The sequence below is a fragment of the Zalophus californianus genome, chromosome 15 (genome assembly GCF_009762305.2).
Source record: "Zalophus californianus isolate mZalCal1 chromosome 15, mZalCal1.pri.v2, whole genome shotgun sequence".
NCBI lineage: Eukaryota > Metazoa > Chordata > Mammalia > Carnivora > Otariidae > Zalophus > Zalophus californianus.
Genome location: NC_045609.1, coordinates 82,248,190 through 82,268,754, shown reverse-complemented (window position 1 = coordinate 82,268,754; position 20,565 = coordinate 82,248,190). Strand labels below are relative to the sequence as shown.

Here is a 20,565-nt window from a genome sequence, read left to right as displayed (position 1 = left end):
AAAATTACTTGAGATTATTTGGTGACCAAGATAGACAGGTCTCTGGTCTCCCCGAGCTCATAGTGTGGCAGGCCGGGTGGACCCCAGGAACAGACCAGCAGCTGCAGGAAAGGGTCATCAGTGTATGGTCGTTGGGTAGTGCCCTGTGGGATCCAGGTAAGCCTTGTGGAGCAAATGTCCCAGGAGCTTAGACTCGACGGTAACTCATCCCTTCAACCCATTTTATGGAGAAGAAACTGAAGCTTAGAGAAATTGTGATTTACAAATAACCAACTAGTTGGGGCGCCTGGCTGGCTCAGTCAGAAGAGCATACAACTCTGGATCTCAGGGTCGTGAGTTCAAGCCCCACCTTGGGTGAAGAGATTACTAAACAAACAAACCAAATAATAAAGTAGTAGCAAGCCAGGCCTGGAAGTCTGGACTTTGATCCCTGGAGTGCCTCGTCGTTTCCTGCTGTGCCCTGATTCCACATTTTCTGGGTGCAGTACCTTAAACCTTCGTCTTTCACAGAACAAAGTGGGTGCTGAATAAATTAATTACTGATTAGTTTTCAACCTGTTGACAAGGCTGACACCTATCTTAAAATGAAGGAACTGCATTTGCACTATTAATCCTTAGGGATTAGCATTCCATAGCAGTTCATTTTGGAGTTATGATTTCTGGTTATGTTTATTTTTCAAATTAGAGTGAGGATTATAATCTAAGAGTTCTATGATGGCTCTACTAAATAGAAAATCTCAAAATAATTAAACATGTTAAAACCTTTAAGTACCTTAGATCTATTTAAAAACCTTCTGGGAATGATTTATTTTAAAGACACATGTAACAAAGCATGGCTTACTGACAGCACCTAAGGTTACAGTATACAGATGAAACAAGTGCTTTCTACTCTACTCACTATTGCACAAATGAACTTGATAAAGCCAACTGCTCTATAATACTTTTTCAGTAAAAGGGATTTTTAATACAAATGACTCAACAGCAGCCTTGGCATTGACTCTTTCCAAATCTGGATGGATTGGTTGACTAGCTCAGTGGGCTTATTTTACATCGTATTTAGATGTTAAATGCTGGTGTATTTTAGCTTCTATTACCAGGGAAATGTTGAGTAGGCTTATCTGGTTATTTTGTTATGATCATTTAGGTTTAAATGTGCATGCTTTAATTTGGAGCCACTATTTTTCATCAAAATGCTATTTAATATTTACATTGCTTAAAACATAGTAGTTGATACCAGAAGCCGTATATTTTTTTAGATTTTTACTTAAATTCAACCTAGTTAACATACAGTGTAACCAGAAGCCATATTTTTGATGGAGCTGTCTTGTAACCAGGAAGAAAATAACAGTCTGTAAATACATGAGTCTTTTCAGAAACCCAGCTGAGGTTAAAAATTTTTTTTTTATTTTGCTTTTATTTTTGTCTGCATTTTTTTTTCATCTAGAGAAAGTCAAACTTTCCTAGTCCCTGCTAACCCTTAAACTTTTTAATAGGAATGATTCTGTGCATAAGCACAGATGGTTTAGATTTTCACTGAGTGAGATGTAATGTAGCCCACTGGTGATTCACTGGTGGAAGAAACAATTACTTATGAGATGAACCCTGGTCTTTTGGTGGTTCTCCCCAGAGGAAGCTGATCCTGTCTCATTTTCCCCGTGAAAGGTTCCTCAGTGGTGCGCCGAGTACTGCCTCTCCATCCACTACCAGCACGGGGGTGTGGTGTGCACACAGGTCCACAAGCCCACGGCGGTGCAGCTCGCCCTCCGCGTGGCAGACGAGATGGATGTGAACATTGGCCATGAAGTTGGCTACGTGATCCCCTTTGAAAACTGCTGCACCAGCGAAACCATCCTGAGGTGGGTGTGGGGAGCTTGGGTCTGCTGTGCCTGATGATGCTCAGCTTGTGTTCTGCAATCCTAGAGGAGCGTGTTCTTGTGTTCTACATTTTAGACATCTATAATGTGTCCTGGTAACTGGTCGCTCTGTCTCCAGCCAGACGTGCACTGGTGGTTTTCCTACACGGACATCATCAGGGATTTCTTGTCTAAACTTCTTCTGTATCTCCCCATAATCCTCAGGGAAAAGGTGTGACTTGTTAGGTTGGACCCCAAGGCCCTCAAGCTTGGGCTTTTCAAGCTCCTCATGATGGGTCCATACAAGTTATCTGTGCAACAGCCAAGCTGCCACATACGTGTGGTCCCCTTGTGCCCCTGCGCCCTCTGCTTGGAATGCCGATGGCTCTTCTGGGCTTGGCTAATTCCTTCTAGGCATGCAAGACCCCATGCAAGGGTCACCTGCTCCAGGAAGGCTTCCCTTCACCCTCCTAAGGTACTGTACCTTAGAAAATACTCGGCCGGACCTCTATAAAACTTGGTACCAGCCTCCATCGTGGCAGGTGTGATCAGTGTTTGTCTAACTCTACTTTTCAGAGTTTTATAGGTTCCAAGGATCCTTCTCAGTAGCTACCACAAGTCGAGGGAGAAGGGCATCTTTTTATCTCTGTTTTTAGCTTCACTGTGAGATTTCCTTCGCAGAGGGTTCTAGGAGCTTAGCACACAGAGGAAAAGAGAAAAGAAAAAGGATAATTGAAAAACAGTGCTCTGGGCCAGTGTTTCTCAAGAAGTTTTATCTCATAGCCCACCTAGAAAGTGAACGTATCTAACAGCACCTCAAGGAAATGGTCAAAGCTGCTTGGCCATCCCAAGGGCTTCAGCTGCCCCAGGCACTGCCTGACCACTCCAAGGGCTGAGGAGACAAGTGTCTTAGGAACAGTATATCTGCACATCTGTAGCTCCTTTATGTGACACACCATTGGGGAGGCTCTGCTCTAGTGTAACAGGGATGGTGTATACGGTGTGGTGTGGTACAGTGTGGTGTGGTACGGTGTGGTATGGTGTGGTGTGGTACGGTATGGTGTGGTGTGTGGAACTGTGTGATGTGGAACTGTGTGGTGTGGTGTAGTAGGGTGTGGTTTAGTACTGTATGGTGTGGTATGGTGTGATGTATGGTACCGTGTGGTATGGTGTGTTGTATGGTGTGTGGGATGGTATGGTGTGATGTGGTATGGTATAGTGTGGCACAGTGTTGTATGGTATGATGTGTGGTAGGGTGTGGTTTGTTGATGTATGGTATGGTGTATGGTGTAGTATGGTATAATGTGGTGTGGTACTGTGTGGTATGGTGTGGTGTGGTGTGGTGTTGTATGGTATGGTGTATGGTGTAGTATGGTATGGTGTGTGGTGTGGTGTGATATGGTTTGGTGCAGTGTGGTGTGGTATGGTGTGGTATTGTGGTACGGTGTGGTACAGTGTGGTACAGTGTGGTGTGGTGTAGTACGGTGTGGTGTGGTATGGTGTGTGGTGTTGTGTATGGTGTGGTATGGTATGGTGTGTGGTATGGTGTGTTTGGTATGGTGTGGTGTGGTGTATGGTATGGTGTGTGGTGTGGTATGGTGTGGTATAGTGTAGTACAGCGGTGCTGTGTCTTGCTTTCTCATATCCCCAGCATCTGACATGCTTGTTTCATAGAGAACATTCAACAAATTTGCTAGTGGAAAGAAGGAGTAGTGCCCTCTCCTAGCTAGCTAGAGAGCCTAGAGCCTCTAGTGGTAAAGTCTGGAGACTTTTCCCATTCAGAAAGGCCATGTGACTCATTTGGTTTGTACTAAGCTGCTTTCCTTCAAATGTTTATCTTCAAAAACAGAAGACACAGGTCTTCAGGCTAGTGTTAAACCATAGGGAATCTTTCCATCAACAGCGATAGGACTTGAACTTCTTGAAGATCTGTCACCTTCTGCTTTTATAGCCACGGTGTCCCCGAGTCATCAGATTAGTAAATATGCATAAACTCTCTATTATGAAAATGATCTATGGATGATACAGATTAACTAGGTAAAAACCTCCCTGCTGGAGTTGGAGAGGGCAGGACATCCTGACCCAGAAGGAGTGAAGGATCCCTAAGCTTGACAGATTTCATTCTTTATCCTTTACATTTTGTAGTGGCCTTTCAGATGGTCATGGTATTAATTAAAGGACAACTCTGACTATAGTCTAAAGTTAGTATAGGTATTTTTATATCTTTAATGCCATCTAGACTTTAAAAACCTTTTGGCAGGAACTCTTGGATGTAGTCGCTTTTTAAATGAAATATTACAGAATTGTTAATATGGATCAAGTGTATATTTGTTTTTTTAGAAAGCCACAGAGATAAATAGTTGTGGAGAAATCTAATAATGTTGTCAGAGTAGGTCGAAGACCTATCTCTCTCTGGGACTTGGCTTCCATGTGATTATTTTCTGGAAACCCCTCCCCCCCTACACCAAGCATTCAATCGTGACAGCCAAAGGAAGGGCTACAATTTATGTTGAGCTTTTTTGAGTCCTTACCTGCATGTAGCATTCCCTCTGAGTATGGACAACAGCTTTCGGCTGTGGGGCCGCTGAGGCGCAGGTACACCTCTGGAGGCGGTGGGACTTGGTGGCCTGCCTTGGCCCCAGCGGGTTCTGCTTCCGCTGCCTTGGCCGGGGGGCCTGGCCCTCACACTGTCTTTTGTATCTGCACTTTGCCATTATTCTCGTGGCTGGGACACTGTTCGTTCTTCTGCTGGCTGACAGCCCCCAGCCAGTGCAGAGTCAGCAGGTACTCTGATTTGTTGCGAACAGAGTTTGAGTCGCAGCAAAGAGGCTCAAACTAGTGAAAAGCCCCGTATGACAAAAGAGAGTGGCTCCCCCATCTCCCTCCTGGTATTCTGTGCTCTGAAGAGGAGGCAGCACGGCTGTAAGAGGAGTGTCCCCACCACTTGCTCCCCTGAGCCCCTCACAGGCCACCTGACCGCGCGAGGCTCAGGCTTCCTCGTCCGTAAGATGGGGTGCTTACTCTGCCTGCTCACGGGGTTGTTGTGAGGGCAAAATGAGCTAATCCGTGGGGCTGACAAGGGTGAGCACCTTGTACACGTTGGCTAAATTTTCATTATCTAGGTAAAGCGGAACCAGGTGCATTTTCTTAGAGATCTATGCTAACCATAATTTTTAAAAAGCTCAGATTGAATAGCTATTTAAATGAGAGGCTTTAAAGTGACCTGTTGATTATGGAAGGCAGTGTTCTATACTTGCTAATGTCTTCTTCATTTTCTTTGTAACCCCTTAGTATCTAATTTATCAGGCATGTGATAGACCCTTAGTAAATATCATCTTTATGCCTAGTACCATTTTTTTTGGATGTTGTATATAACATCTTAATTCTTCTGTAAGCTTTTTTGTGACCTTTTTTGAAACAGTGGGTACCTAAATATTATATACCTAAAAATCTCTCAGCAGGTATCCAGAGTTGTAGAAGTGACACATAAATTTCAAATATGCACCCCCCAGAACATAGATTTTAAAAGAATTACTTGTATTTTCATTCAAGGTCAAATTCAATACATTTAATTTTGGAAAATATTAATAAAACTATCCTATATTTTATTTTTAGCTTTCAGAAAGTCTGTTTTAGGAATTTGAAATATAAACTACATTTCCTGAAACCTTAACAATCTTTTTTTTTTTTTTAATAGTTATCAGGAGCAGCACTTTTTAAAGCACTGTTCACATTGTCTTAGTAACACAAAGGTAGGAAGTAGATCTCTGTGTTATGGAGAAAATTGAAGGTTTGTATAGTTTTAGGATTGAGCCTTAGTATTCCCTTAGCGTTACATGATCATCTGGAAGGCCCAGGCCTTGCTGAGTCTAGCGGAGTTTTAAATAAGTCACCACCTTCCTCTTTTTAATGAAGCCTCGGTGTATTTCCATAACACGCCGCATCCTCCTGGCAGAGAGCATTTCTCCCTGTAAGATCAGTGCTTAGATGAGTTTTTGCTGAGAAGGGAATAGATTTGATTTCTAACATGAAGGAAGTAGCACAGATTTAAGTAATTTGTTTTGAGACCAGAGTCGGTACTAACGTGTGATGACGTCACACTAACTCCTCAGAGAGAGGGTGTAGCCGAGGCATTTGTGGTGGTGTTTGGAGTCTCCAACTTTTCGTGAGGGCCTCTGACTTTCCTACTGCTTCTTCGTAGGTATTGTACGGATGACATGTTACAGAGAGAGATGATGTCCAGCCCTTTTTTGGGCAGCTACGGGGTCATCATCTTGGACGACGTCCATGAAAGAAGCATCGCCACTGACGTGTTACTCGGACTTCTGAAGGATGTTTTACTGGCGCGCCCGGAACTGAAGCTCATAATTAACTCCTCGCCACACTTGATCAGCAAACTCAGCTCTTACTACGGAAATGTGCCTCTCGTCGAAGTGAGGAAGCAGCACCCTGTGGAGGTTGTGTACCTGAGCGGGGCTCAGAAGGAGTCTTTTGAGTCTATTTTACGCCTTATCTTTGAAATTCACCAGTCCGGTGAGAAGGGGGACATTGTAGTCTTTCTGGCCTGTGAACACGTAAGTCATATTCTGACCTCACAGAGTCATCGGATTCCTTAGGGGGGAACCTTTTAACCTCGTTGGGAAGCTTTTAATAATTAACATCCAGGTGTCCATTTATCAACTCACTGTTTGAATATTTGGTTCCAACACACCTTTTGTTTGTTTGTTTTTTTTTTAAAGTACTCGAGAAGCCATGCCAGCAGGGTAAATAAGACGGGTTCTGAGCAGAGGACACGGGAGGGCCTGTGAAATCACAAGCTGTGAGAGCAGGGGACAGGGGAGGTGCTCGGGACTCCACAGTGGGGGTCTCCAGAGCTCTTGGGCCGGGTCTCAGGCTGCCCAAGATGCCCAGCCCCTGCTGCGCCCGCATGCTTGGATGGTCTTGGAGAGAAGATGCATGCTGACCCCCGTCACCCTCTCGGTGGTCTCCCGTGTGACCAGGAGTATTTGCCACAGAGGAGGACTGTCCCCTAAGCACTTGACCTAGGGCGAAGGAACAAAAAAAGTTCCCACAGATGTTTCTACAATAGTCAGTGGGGTGTGAGGCAGAAAGATAAAATTTATAGCATACCCAGAAGGCTTTCTTCCTACACTGGGCTCCTCTTCTTAAAAGATGAATGAAAGAAAAATCTGACTTGGATTCTAGATGTGTTTTCAGACAATTCGAAATGTATAACTGAGCATCTGTTACTGCTTTTACATCCTCAAGATGCCATTTGGGGTTGCTTTGGATTTTGTTTTTGTTTTTAATTGCAGCTATACAGTGGCCCTACTTCCCTTCTAGTACTCTGTTGGCTGAATCCAGAAGCCTCCACAATCTCAAGAACTATACCTTTCTTCTTAGAGACTAATTTCCTGGTCTTTATTTTCCTACCCATCATCTTACTCAGTAAAAGTACTAGTTTTTGGACCATGACCCAAATATGTAGTGATTCCAGTGACTAAGCAGAAACCAAAAAGGAAGTTGTTTGGTATTGGCTTAGCCACCAGCTGAACAAAGACAAGTATCTCAGCTCTCCATCAGAATCTGAAGTTTCACATGCTTTCAGAAATACTCATAGAAGTATTTATTCTGTTTTACATTCAGAGCATGAAGGATGACTGACCCTCTTAGCTTCAGGAACTTTAGACAGATTTTACCTGCTTCCATAAAGAAAGTAATTTAAAATCTCAGATACATGATAACTATAGCATGTTTATCAATTTTTCATGTATAGATTATATAATTTCTTCTTTTACCTATTACAGTGATTTATTCTATTATCATTTCCTAATCCTGCATGATTCAAGATAGTCCTGACGAAAGTAATAAAATGATTAAGCAGCCAAGAGAAGGATTTATGAGGACGATTAAAGATTCTCAGTGTAACCCGGAGAAGCCTTAGAGAAAGGGAAGAATGGCAGAATTAGCCAGTGTCAAAGTCAGTCGCTAGGTGAAAAGAAGGCCTAAGTTTCTGGAAGGGGGCAGTATAAATAAAACTGAAAGAATGAGTAGTCCTTCTTCAAGTCAGAGTAAGCAAAAATTCCCAAATGGATTTTTTTTTAAGATTTTATTTTAGAGAGATTGGGGGAGGGGGGAGCAGAGGGAGAGAGACATGCTGAACGCAGAGCCTGACACAGGGCTCCATCCCATGATCTGAGCCGAAATCAAGAGTTGGGGCTTAACTGACTGAGCCACCCAGCCGCCCCCCAAAATGGATTTTTGAAAAATAAAGTTCATAACAGAATTGGGGATAGTGGATGGTCTTAAGAAAGGTAGTTGATTCTTATAAGTTTAATATAAGTTATAATTAATGATGTGGTGACTTCTGAAATGTCAGACTTTAGGAGATGCATTTTTACCCAGGCTGGTAGTCTCACCCCAGGGCTTACAGAGGCATATAATCTTTCATGAAGTTGGACCAGAAAGACATTTCCTGTTAAGAAACCATAGTCTTGTGATGTTGGGCAGGGGCTGCAGGTCTGACCCGGGTCCTGGGGTCTCTGCGGGAGGCTCCCCAGTGTCCACAGGCTCACGGCAGAGGCCTGGGTTGGCACCATCAGGCTGGCTTCAGCATACCTCTGCCAGACCAGTTTTCCCTCCCAGTTCAGCTCTGAACTCCACAGCTGGTGTCTGCTTCTCCCCGCCTCCCCGCTAACAAACTGGACACAGTTCGTCTCCTGATGGACGTTCCTCTTTTCTTCTTTACCACTTCGATCAGCGTTACCATTAAGATATTCCTCTCATGGGGCATCTGGGTAGCTCAGTCCGTTAAGCATCCGGCTCCTGACTTCGGCTTAGGTCATGATCTCTGGGTCGTGGGATGTTGGGCTCTGTGGGGGGTGTGGAGTCTGCTTAAAGTTCTCCCTCTCCCCTCCATGCCCCCCCCCCCACTTGTGCACACTCTCTCTCTCTCTCTCTCACAAAAAAGAAAAAGAAAAAACAAAACTTCTTTCCTGTGGTCTTGCAATTTGTCTCTTTGGAAAATTTGCCTTGCTCTGAAATCCATGTTAACACTATTGATCATTTTCCTCCCGTACTATTTGAAGCTTTCTTAATTTCTATATAAAACTTTCAAATCTGCTATGGCAGTTAAATGTCCTAGGAACGCAAGCAGCTAAGTACATGAACAGAAACGCACTGCTTGACATTTTTTATGTTAAGAGCTACATTTATAATTGTAGAAATACTCTGCAACATTTTGGGTCGGTGAGCACTCAGTGCCTCACATGTGCTGTAAGCGCTGGCCTTACCCCTCACCAGCTGTGGATTAAGTCCCCACGGCCCCGTGCTGCCCCACGTCTTCACACGTGATCGAGGCTTTGAGCCCTCTGTGTTTCTAGTTTCCTCATCACCTAACTGTCTTTTAACCTGGAAAAGTGAAATACGTTAAGTAGAGAACGAAGTTGAGATTTATGGTCCCATCAGCCTGATGACTGTGCCCCTCTAAACCATTCCAGAAAGGCACTGTCAGGTTGAAGGGTTCCTGGGAAGTGCTCCGTGCGGTTCCGGGCCTTTCGTTTGGAGCCCAGGGATCTCCCTTCAGTGTGTCTTGTGCTTTCCATGGCTTTACAGAGCTCCTAGGAAGTCCCCCCCATAGGTCAGTGCCCTGTACCCATTGGGGAAGAAGGAAATGAGGAAGAGGTTGGAAGCACCAGACACGTATGTTGAGCGTTTTTGTTTTTTTTTTTTCAAATTCTGAAGGTTATGGCCTCAAAGCCCTGTCAGCTGAGCCTGAGGAGTCAACCACATACAGCATCCATTTCTATTTTGCTCCGCTTTTTTGCTTTTGAAGATTTCTTTTATGCCTTTTTCTTTCTCCATTCGGAACAAAACTCAACCCAACAACCCACCTACAACAAAAAGGTTTAGTAACTAGAAGGAAATAAAAAAATGAGCGGCCCAAATGACCTTTTAACAGTATTCTAAGAGAATAAGAGAAACAATAAGCTGCACTGTTTGAGTGCAGCTTGAAGGTTTATTTTGAAAAATAATTGCTCACAGGGCGCCTGGGTGGCTCAGTCGTTGAGCGTCTGCCTTCAGCTCAGGTCATGATCCCAGGGTCCTGGGATCGAGCCCCGCATCGGGCTCCCTGCTCCGCGGGAAGCCTGCTTCTCCCTCTCCCTCTCCCTCTGCTTGTGTTCCCTCTCTCGCTGTGTCTCTCTCTCTCAAATAAATAAGATCTTAAAAAAGAAAAAAAAATAATTGCTCACAAGTGCGCTGCTGGAATCTGTCTCCATCTCCAAGTCCAGTAGCACCTGTGGGCAGCCTGCTGGGAGGAACAGGGGATGTCCTGGGCGGGGGGGCCAAGCTGCGGCCAGCAGCAGGGACGCACAGCCCACAATCCTGCTGTCCCTGTAGTTTCTAACAGGCTGTTCTCACATAGATGGCGTGATCAGAATTATAAGTTTGTTCCAGTTGTCCCAGTCGGCAAGTTTTCATTCATTATGATCAACAGTTACACTCTGCTTGGTAGACCTCTGCCCCCAGGAAGCCACCTCTGTGGGACGCATACAAAGAAGAATGTAACTGGACACCTGCTCACGTGGAGGCCTCTGCCCCGCTTCCTGGGGCCTCCCTGCAGCTCAGGAATAACTTTCAGACAGCTCACCCATGATGCCATTTTTCCAGGCAGATCTGTCTACAAAACCCTTCTGTTAACCGTCTTCTGCAAATGAATGAAGGAAGGAGAGTGAGTGAGCTACTGCACTGGAAAATGAAATAGGTCTTAAAACTTGAACGGTCATGGAAAGTCATCTTTTTTTTTTTTAGAATTTTAGTGAAATCTAATGAATGAAATGAGGCTTCTTCCATTTGGTAGTTTGTTGGGCCCTTAAGAAAGTAGAAATTTTAGAAACATAAGTGAAAAAGGTGTAAGAATTAAGTGACATCTTTTTTATATGAGGTCTTAAAAAACTAGTTGTATTTGAGAAATAGAAAAATACTATCTAAAATGCCTTGCCTTTTGAGCATTTGACACTATTTACTTCTGTATAGTTTTAGGGGAAATAATTTAGTTTTTTTTTTTCAATACATTTGGCAGTGAAACAATTTAAAAGGATATTTGTAAATGCCTGAATCATGCCAAGGTGTGTGAATTAGCAGTGAATATTTCCTGCCTACTTCATTGCACGTATGCTGTCTTAAAGTACTAATGGGTCAAGACAACTTTCAGGGTGACCCAGAGACCCTGATTACAGAATGTGTATGTGTATGTGTATATGTTTTTATTGGAAATCCAGAGGTTGTTTTATAATTCTCTACTCTGTCACCATCAGAGCACAGTGATGCATCATCACTGATGTGAAAATAACTTTGGTTTACCCGCCATTGGTAATGGATTTGAGAAAATGCATCAAGCTAGAAACATAGGATAAATGCATGAAGGCACAGGTAGTGCATTTCACAAGAGAAAAACCATTTTGGACTTAAAAAAGCAATGAAATTGTTTATAAATTATATTTAACTTCCCTAAAGAATTGTTCTTGTCCAGTTACATCTTTTCACGTAATGATTCACATAAACGACACAGGTATTTCTTTCCTTAAATACGTTATGTGGCTTTTGCCTATAGTTTTATTTAATTAGACATTTTTTTAAGTAATAAAGTAGTTTGTGACATGTTTATTCTCATGGCTGATGTTATTTTTTACTTTAGGATATTGAGAAAGCCTATGAAATCGTCTGTCAGGAAGGATCCAACTTAAACCCAGATCTTGGAGAGCTGGTGGTCATTCCTTTGTATCCAAAAGAGAAATGTGCATTGTTCAAGCCAAATGATGAAACAGAAAAAAGATGCCAAGTTTATCAGAGGAGAGTGGTGTTAACTGCTAGCTCTGGAGAGTCTTTGATCTGGAGCAACACAGTCAAATTTGTTATTGATGTGGGTGTGGAAAGGAGAAAGGTAATTATTGTCAAGTCGGTAAACCATCTGCTGATCACTGTCCTTGGGTTCCTGCCACTATGTCCACTGGGAAGTGAGGATGAAGCATGGGATCTGGAGAGTCTCTGATTGGCTCTTGTGTGGAAAGAGAAAGTATTGCGAGTCTTGTTTACCCGTTAACTGCCTTTCATTAGCAGGTAGGTAATCCCCAAACTGAGTTGATTGAGGTGCCACAGGAATACGTCTTTAGAAAAGACACAACTAACTAAAGCATAAAGATGGTGGTTCTCCTTGTCAGTGGTTTTTCTTAAGCTCTGGTGCTAGCAAGGCAAATTATTGGACTCCTAAACCAACCTTTCGCCAAGTCCATCCACCGAGTATTTTTGGTAGCCCCGTTATCAAAATGATTAGCCTCTTCCCTGAGGTGATTTACCAGAAATTAGTTTCAAGTACACGGACTTTAATCTTACCAGCTTTTAGCTTTAATGTTGATATGATAAAATTCTATTCTAAAGTTTTAAAAATGTTTTTTATAACTACCTTTAAAGAAGAAAATTAGGAGGAAGGGAAGTAGGGTGTCTCAAAGACACTGGGACTTAAATCCTAGCACTTAGAACTGAAGGAACCTACCCAAGTATTGATCCGTTTCACCTTATTAGAGATTATGTATCTTTCATCCCTCGAGGAAACCGGGTCTTCTAAGTTTCATACTGCAACAGAGCAGTTCCAACCGTTCTGAAGGTTCCCTTGGAACCAGTTTGGGCTCTTACCGAATTAGTCCACCATTCAGAGAACCCAGGGCTATCACTTGCCCCCCTCTAAGCCCCCGTAAGAAAAAAAAGCACTGTTGGTGCCATATGCAGTTTTTGTCTGAGCTGATACGACCGGAAAAGCTCAGCATATATTGTCAAGGTCAGACCGCTGAGATCACAATTCGAATAGAACCTTGAAGAGACGCACCGGCCGATGATGATGCTTCCCTCCGTGTGGTGTATGCCAATCTGTTGTCATCACAGGGTCGTGCTTTGAGAAGTGACACCGCTAGCATTTCAGGAGATGGTGCAGAGGTCCCATATTTATGGAACCTACGATGAAAGCAGACAACTTGAAATCCATTTGTAAAGGCACTAGCAGTTTCTTTCTCAAGGCAAGTGAAACAATAATAAATATGGTCCAGAGAGAATGAGTCCGTAGCAGAGCATTTCACCAGGTGCTGCAAACCACACGCTCCCCTCCGGTACAGCGAGCCTGCGAAATCTTGAGTGATCTGATGCTAACGTTGCTGTCTCTCCGTTTAAAGGTGTACAACCCTAGAATAAGAGCAGACTCACTCATCACACAGCCCATCAGCCAAAGCCAAGCGGAGATACGCAAGCAGATTCTCGGTTCGTCGTCTTCAGGTAGCACCACAATCACGAAAACTGCTGCAAACTCCTGAATGAAGGCAACCTAGAGACATTAAAACCACTCTCCTTGGTTTCTTCTAGGAAAACTCTTCTGTCTGTACTCTGAGGAATTTGCTTCCAAAGACATGCGGCCACTGAAGCCAGTGGAAATGCAGGAAGCCAACCTCACCAGCATGGTGCTCTTCCTGAAGAGGATAGACATCGCGGGCTTAGGCCACTGCGACTTCATGAATAGACCAGGTAGCTTTGTGCTCGCGGGGCGCGGGGTGCGGGGCCGAGACGGGCCTCCTTTCCTCCCGTCCGGGTCCAGGCCGGAGAGCAGGTGGCCCTTGGCAGTGCAGGCAAGCGTGGGGTGGCAGGCATGTGTACAGAAGCATTTTTCCCTTTAGAGGTAAGCGTTCTCTGAAGGAATTTTTTAAAAAGCCTCTAGAAATCCCTGCCCTGACAGTGGAGGATTGTCTGCCGTTCGACCCTGGAGCCCAGGAGGGTGGGCCTGAGGGGCCCGCTGTCTGAGTGTGGCGTCTGAGGCTGCCTGCAGCTGAGGGCAGAGGACTTCCGGCAGCTTTCAGGTTTCCTGGTGGGACATGTGTCAGCCAACGGTCCTTCCTCCTGCATTGCTCTGTCACACGGGGAGCACCCCTAGAAGTTCCCTCCTTTGTAATTAAGGTCCAGCTCTTCTGTGAAAGGGGTAAGGTTCTCGAACCTAGGGCTGAGACTCTAGTGACAGGCCGGCCACGGTTCTCTGGGGGAATATCTCCTCTGGTGGGTCCCATCACCCAGGAGGTGCCGGCGTTCTCCCCTCCAGTGCCGTCCCTCCCTCGCTGGGACGGTGGCTGCTCTGTGGGGCACCAGCGGGGTGCTGCGGAAAGGCCGAGAAAGCACGGGGCGGGCGGCTTCAGCGGTGTGTGGGGCGGCCCCGCCACATGCTCACCTCGGGAAGGGAAGCCGGGACCTTCTCTTCTTAGCCTCCCGCCTTCTCGCTCGTTCCCAGTTGGCTTCTCCTACCTGGTGGGCAAGCGCTGCTTCCGCTCTGCCCGCAATGTCTGGGGGGTGATGCTGGCTATGGAGTTTAAAACGTCAGCAGTCAGCCGGCAAAGAAAGGCTGAAAGTAGCAAATGCTCTCCTTGTTCTTGTCCATTTAAACATCTGCCTGTCCTCTCAGAACAGCAGTACCCTCTGTACGGCCAGTAGTGGGACATAGTTGTTCAAAGCTGCAACAAGCCTCTGAGGCAAATGCTCTGATTCGCTCCATTTTACGGATGAGGAAACCGAGTCACAGAAATCAGGTCACATACACAGAGAAGGTGAACACTCTGCTCGAGTGTCTCCTTAAACACACCAGAGCCCCATGGGCCTAAACATCTCTCCCAGTCATCTGTGCCCTCTTTTCCTTAGGGAAGTTCTCTGGTGCTTCTCCACCGCACCCCCAGACCTCCAGCACCCCACCCCCGAGCCGGCAGGGGCGGCTCAGATGCGGCTTGCTGAGTGCTGCCTGCCGGGGCTTCAACAGGAAGGGATGCCTTCCACTGCCGCCCCCCTACCCCCCGCCCCCGCCGCGGGAACTGTGGCGAGCTAGACAGGGGTGGGGGCCGGGGGCCCAGGCAGGCCGGCGGTGCTGGTGGCCGCATTCCCTCCGTCTCATCACTTTCCAGCCACCCCCTCCTCTCCCGTGTGTCCTGACCGCTGAGGAAGAAAGTGAGGGTCTCTGCCATGTGCCCCCATCTCTCGGGTTTCTCCTGTGACCTCAGAGCTTTGGACAACTTTGCGGGAGGCCGGTTGGCCACAGTAACCCCTGCAGAGACCTTCCAGAGACCAAGCTCTGAAGAAACATGCTTCGTTTTTGGGAAAATGGCTGCCCCAGCTCCACTGCTCATCTCTTAGGCCCAGAATCAGCACTTGTGGACGCCCCAGGCATCTTCTTGGCTGTGGACAGTGGCTGTTTGGTGAGCTTGCCTTGAAGGGAGAAGCGGACAGCAAAGCACAGCAGTGCCCAGAACCCTGCGTCCCCCCGGTGGCCCCGGCTGCACTGCTTAGGTCCGGAGCTGGTCACCGGGGACCGAGGTTAGGGCAGTGGCTTATTGTTGTCTCCTGACAGTACACACAGAACTGTGTTCTGCTGTGCTAGGGGAAAAGCTAACTGTGGAGTCACTCTGGCTCATCATTTTAGGAGGAAAAAAAGATGATGCTTGCAGCTGGTGCATTTAACTCAACTTACCACTGAAATACGCAAATGCAGCAAACCTGTTACCCTTTTCAGGATTCATGAGCCATGTGAAAATGAATTTGGCATAACTAGGCTACAGGCTATTCACTGAACTCCCTTGATAAAGATCTCTTAAAAAAGGAAAAAAAGAATCCATTGTATTTTCTTCCCTGGTGCTGAAGATTGATCTCCATCACGAGCGACACCATCACTGTTGATGTGGATCAGGATGCCCAGGGTCAACTGAGCACGTTTCCTTCTGGGAAGCAATGGCACCTACACCGAAACTGGGGACAAACTAGCTGACACGTACCAGCCTGCACCAAATGTTACCTCTGTGTCTGGATGCAGAGCTCATGTGGGTGAGACGACTGGCTTTGGAATGATCCGGGAAGAATGAACCCGCACACAGACTTGCCAGACGTGGCGTGCAGGACGAGACCGAGCACTCGAGGAGGCGGGCCAGAACGCCGGGGCAGAATCACATCACGGCCGCGGAGGCCAGTGTTGGGAGTCGGCAGAACGAGGGAATCAGAGATGCTGCGGGGGCTTGAGCTGCGGTGATGCTGCAGGAAGTTCCCCAGAAGAGTCAGGATCTTCTGGAATCCCATCTGCCACAGGAAAGCCTCGTTTGTGTGCACACTGGCGAAGTGCCTCTCCTTGTCTCTGCATCACTGGAAATGGGGTATTTTGCTTCGGGGTTTGCAAAACGGTCTTTAAATGTGACAGTCTGTACTCAGAGGAGAGCAGGGGCAGAAGGGGCCGCGGATGCCACGTGCAAGAGCTGGTGCTCGCAGCCGGCCTCGCCGCCCCACCCCCCACCGGCTGCCGGCCGCCCCCCCCCCCCCCCCAGCTCTCCCGACAGCCTCGTAGGTGAGCAGAGAGGCCGATGCCACACGGGCAGGAAGCCCCCGTCTAGGTGCCTGTGTCAGTGACGGTCGCACTTGCAGAGTTTGTTGCTGTATTCAGGCGGCGGGGTGGGAGTGTGGAAAAGAAGCACAAAGTACTTTTTCTTCAGTGAAGAGAATGGGAGAGATTTTAGAAGGCACAGAATGGAAGCATTTTCAGCTCTTGATTCGCTCGCCTTAGGCTCTTCATGGGTCCCATGAGCACGGGACTCATTCTCCAGGCCAGGACGTTGGAGGGCAGAAGGGGACGCTGTTGATAATGAAGCCGTGGCGAGCCGTGGGGGCGAGCCGTGGGAACGGGCCGGCTCAGCCCACCGGCAGAGGGGCCCCGGATGAGGGGCTGCACTAGGGAGCTCGGGCTCCCAAGCAGACTGCCAGGGCTCTGGTCCCGGCCCCCCACTCCCGTGTCACATCCGGCACTGTGTCACCCCCTCGGGCCTCAGTTTCTTCATCTGAATGTGAGCATCATCAAAGCAATTGGTTCATAGAGTTGTCGATATAAATCCGTTTATGTGACTGGCATGTAGGTAAATCCTGTAGCTCTCCCCACCTGTGGGACTCCTACCTGAGCCCCGAAACAGGCCTGTAGGCCCTGAGCGGCAGAGTCCCTACAAAGGGCAGTTTTCACCGTGTGAGAAGCAGATGCGGAGCTGTAGGCGTTGGGAGGCGGCCCCAGGCCGCTCACAGCAGAGCGTCGGCTTGGAGCCAGAAGACACACAGCAGGTGCAAAGGCCTGGGCCCCCGTCCCCGTCGTGTAGCTGCGGAGACAGGCTGCCGAGGCCTGTGTCTCTGGCACGTCACTTAGCTTTTCCTCATCTGTGGCATGAGGATACGGTGTGTGCCCTCTCGTGTCAGGGGCTCCTAGAGGCTCACAGGAGATGATTTATGCCGAAGTGCTGTGTATAGTGTGTAGGGGGCGAGGTTAGGCAATTGCCAGGCTTTATGAGCATGTCCTTTGAAATCTGGGGAAACAGAAGCCTGCCTGTCCTCCTCAGAGCCAAACTCTTAAACCCGTTTCCTAGAAGTCCCAAGACTTTAGAGTCTACACCGTCAGCCCAGAGCCATCTCCTGATTCCTCAGTGTCTCCCTTCTGTGCACCGTGCACCATGCCCAAGTCCCAGTCCTCAAACCAGTTGGGGCCAGAAACTTCCTTTTTTCTTTCGTCCTCTCAAGCTGTGACTTTATTTCTCTCTGTCGTCTTTCTCCGTGTGTGTGTGTGATGAAAGCAAGTACCTGGCACACGGTGAGAGCTTTGAGGGCGGCCGTTCTTGTTCCTTCCATAGGCCAGCTTGGCCCCTACCTTTTCTAAGCTCTAGCGGCACTTGAATTATTATGCTGTGGTGTATTAGTTAGAATTCCTCTGGACATGAGTGCCAGCAATGCGGTTCACACTAGCATAAACACAAGTGAAGGATCATAAGGAAATTGGGGTGTGCTGTGAAATCCAGGGTGAGAAGGAAGTCGAGCCTCAGGAACACTTAAGAAAACAGAGACTTGAACAACCTTGGCAAATGGTGTCTCATCTCTGGGTCTCTTGGTTCTTTTCCTTTGCTCTGTCTCGTCACTTCTCATGGCAGAATCTCAGCTGTGTTCTCCAGGCCTTACAATGTCCCAAGTCAGCCCCTGGAAACCCCGCAGCTTCTCTTGATCCAGACTCCGAAACCCGCCCCCAACGTAGAGCGTCGCTGGCTCGGGTTGAGCAGGGCCCACCCTGACCCAGGCAGCCGTGTCTGGAGGCTAGCGGTAGTCTGGGAGGTGGTCACATGCTACACAATCGTGCTTCTCTAGGAGTGGGGGTGCACTTCCTTGAGAAGAGGCCAGTCGGGTAAAATTGCATCTCCGGACACTGGAAATTGGTCGTTGGTTTGTATGTGGGTCTCCCTCCTAAGACCTCCAGCTCCAGGAGGGCCAAGGTTGGGCCCATCTGCCCACGTGTGTCCCTGCTCCTGGGGCCTTGCAAATGCCAAGATCACAAGACACTCACATGTGGCTTGCGAGGGAGAGGAAGTGAGTGAATGAGTTGAGTGTTATCCTTAGAAGGAAATAAGTCCACTAACCAACAGCCAGCAAGGCAGCCCCTGGAGATGGACTCCGCTGCCTTCTTCCCCTTAGTCCCTTCCTAGGCCTGGGCTGGGCGGGAGTGACGGGAGGTCCCAGTGGCTCTCTGGTCTTCCAGGGTGTCCTTGCAGGGCATGGCACGGAGCGGTAAGCTCATAGGGCCCAGGCCGCCCCTGCCTCATGCTGCAGCCTGAGAACCCCGTCCACGGCAAGGCTGGGGACAAAAGGGTCTTCTCCTACCCCTAAGGAGTCACCTTGCCGTGGGTATGGCGCTGAAAACGCGTCTCTCCTGGTGACCAGTGGAGGCCCCCCATCTCTCAGATCCTTTCCAACTCTAGCGACGCCAACTGAACCTTAATCCTGTATCCTTATTGGTTAGAGAGTAGGTTAAGGGGTCTTGGGAAAGAGAGGAATCAACCGTGGGGACTGCTGACCAAGAGACACCCCCTCCCCGGTTCTGCTCCTGCGCGACATTTATTAGCACTGTTTCCCACGGCTCGCACTTAAACGACGCTGCTGTGAAGAGCCTCATCTAAACCCTTCTGCTGTTTAGCTAAGACCGTTTTATGAGCCACACTGGGGAGATGTCTTAAAGTGTGGACATAATATTAGCAAATCCTATTCAGTTATTTATTATTGTTCCTTCACCTGTCTAATCTATATTCATTAACTTGTTCCTTCTGATATAATAAAACCCCAAGAACATCCTCTTCTTTTCTGGTGTTAGGACAGGAGCAGAATTAGGAAATTATTTTGTAATCCTGTGTGCAGCCAACTGAGCTGCAGGGCATAAAAACGAGGAGTTAGGTGCCCTTTGGGGACAGAGCCCAGCTGCAGAGCCAAATGCTTACGGGGACAATTGCCAAAGATCCTGTAAGTTATAACGCAGCTGATTTATAGAAATTGGTTTCTAAACAGTTTTCAGTAATTAAGTTTGTGCTTGCAACCCCCTCCTACTGTGTTTAATCTGAGATGCGTGTTTCTATGACTGCGTCTCGCACCTTCGCCAGCAGGTCAGCTGTTCCTTCATTTCATGGCTCACTGAGAGAACTCGCAGACTTTTTTTTTTTTTTTCTAAATAGCCCATCTGTCTCCTTCCCGGGACCGTGGCTTCTCAAGGTCTCCTCTTTGCCCAGGGGTGTCCCAAGAAGGAGCGAGAGCACCACACCGGTGCTCCATGCCAGCACCCAGGCAGGACTGAGGGGGCAGAACGCGGGGAAGGACAGGAATCTCCTGGGAGCCCTGCGCTGCTCAGTGTTAAATCTCAGTGAGAGAATTCGAAAGCAATAGGGAAGTTAAAGTTCTTCTCTCCCAGGCGGGGATTAAAGCTGTGCTCCAGGTCGTTCAGCGGTGTCTGGAGTCCAGGCAGGTTCGCAGGGGGCTACCTTCTTAGAGCCTCTTGCAGCCCTGACACCTGCTTTTCCAGAACTGATCTTCTGCTTGCGACTGATGTGTCTCAGGTTGAGATCAGGCCTGTTACCTGCTCTGCTCTTCTGCAGCGAAGGGACTAGAGACTTGACGAACCGCACACCGCCATTGGCGAGCCATTTCTCCATCCACAGCAGTGGTTTCTCCTGTTGTTTTCACGGCGTCTCGTTAGCAATGAGGGGATTGTAGCAAATCTGAGTGGGTGACTGGCTTTTGAGTTACACAGTTGGGCTGAAATTTGGTAAGTAGCTTAGCGGTCAGTGTTTGAACAGCAAATAAGAAAATTTTTACTATTTGTTACATTGAACTCCCTGATGCAAGTAGGTGAAATTGCTGCTTGGGTCCCCATTGCATTCATCCGCTGCTCACAAGGCATCTGCTAGAGTTGAGACAAGTGAAAGCGATCTGGAGGTGCTCGGAAATCCTTCAGTGTCTGGGGTAGAACAACAGACAGCAGCTTAATACTGTGTGGTTTGCTTCTTCGTGTGGCCTTTACTGCTGTACCACCTGCCGGACGGGTGAAAAACACACCTATTTATCAATCTCGTCTTACTCTGCAAGGGCAAGGGGAATACCTTGCTTTGAACAAATGGATTATCTTTTTTGGTGGGGATTAAGCATATATGATGAACACCACACCATTACTGATGTTCTATAAACTTAAGAAATACAGATCTGGGGGAAATCAGCCCTCTGCCCTTACTTGCACTGGCAGGTAACTCTTAAACACCCTTGCCTGCTACTTCTGTCATCTCTTCGGGTTCTGGGTCAGTTTCAGCTGATTAAC

The 20,565-nt window shown here is 47.4% G+C and overlaps 1 protein-coding gene and 1 long non-coding RNA gene across 4 annotated transcripts in view; one reads left to right on the top strand and one right to left on the bottom strand.

The window, feature by feature from the left end:
- The window catches only part of DHX32 (DEAH-box helicase 32 (putative)), a 50,907-nt gene that overhangs the window by 23,938 nt on the left and 6,404 nt on the right, over positions 1-20,565 (top strand). For all 3 annotated transcript variants that reach the window (XM_027595895.2, XM_027595894.2, XM_027595896.2), the window contains 5 exons: positions 1,663-1,856; positions 6,055-6,427; positions 11,551-11,796; positions 13,076-13,175; positions 13,263-13,421. In XM_027595895.2, coding sequence (XP_027451696.1) covers positions 1,663-1,856; positions 6,055-6,427; positions 11,551-11,796; positions 13,076-13,175; positions 13,263-13,421 — 1,072 coding nt within the window. The remainder of the gene's footprint in view (positions 1-1,662; positions 1,857-6,054; positions 6,428-11,550; positions 11,797-13,075; positions 13,176-13,262; positions 13,422-20,565) is intronic.
- On the bottom strand, positions 10,134-12,920 carry LOC113923358. Its single transcript, XR_003520300.1, has 3 exons — positions 12,406-12,920; positions 10,504-10,560; positions 10,134-10,392 (listed from the first exon to the last, which is right to left on the bottom strand). It is a non-coding gene; the product is annotated as an uncharacterized LOC113923358 (long non-coding RNA).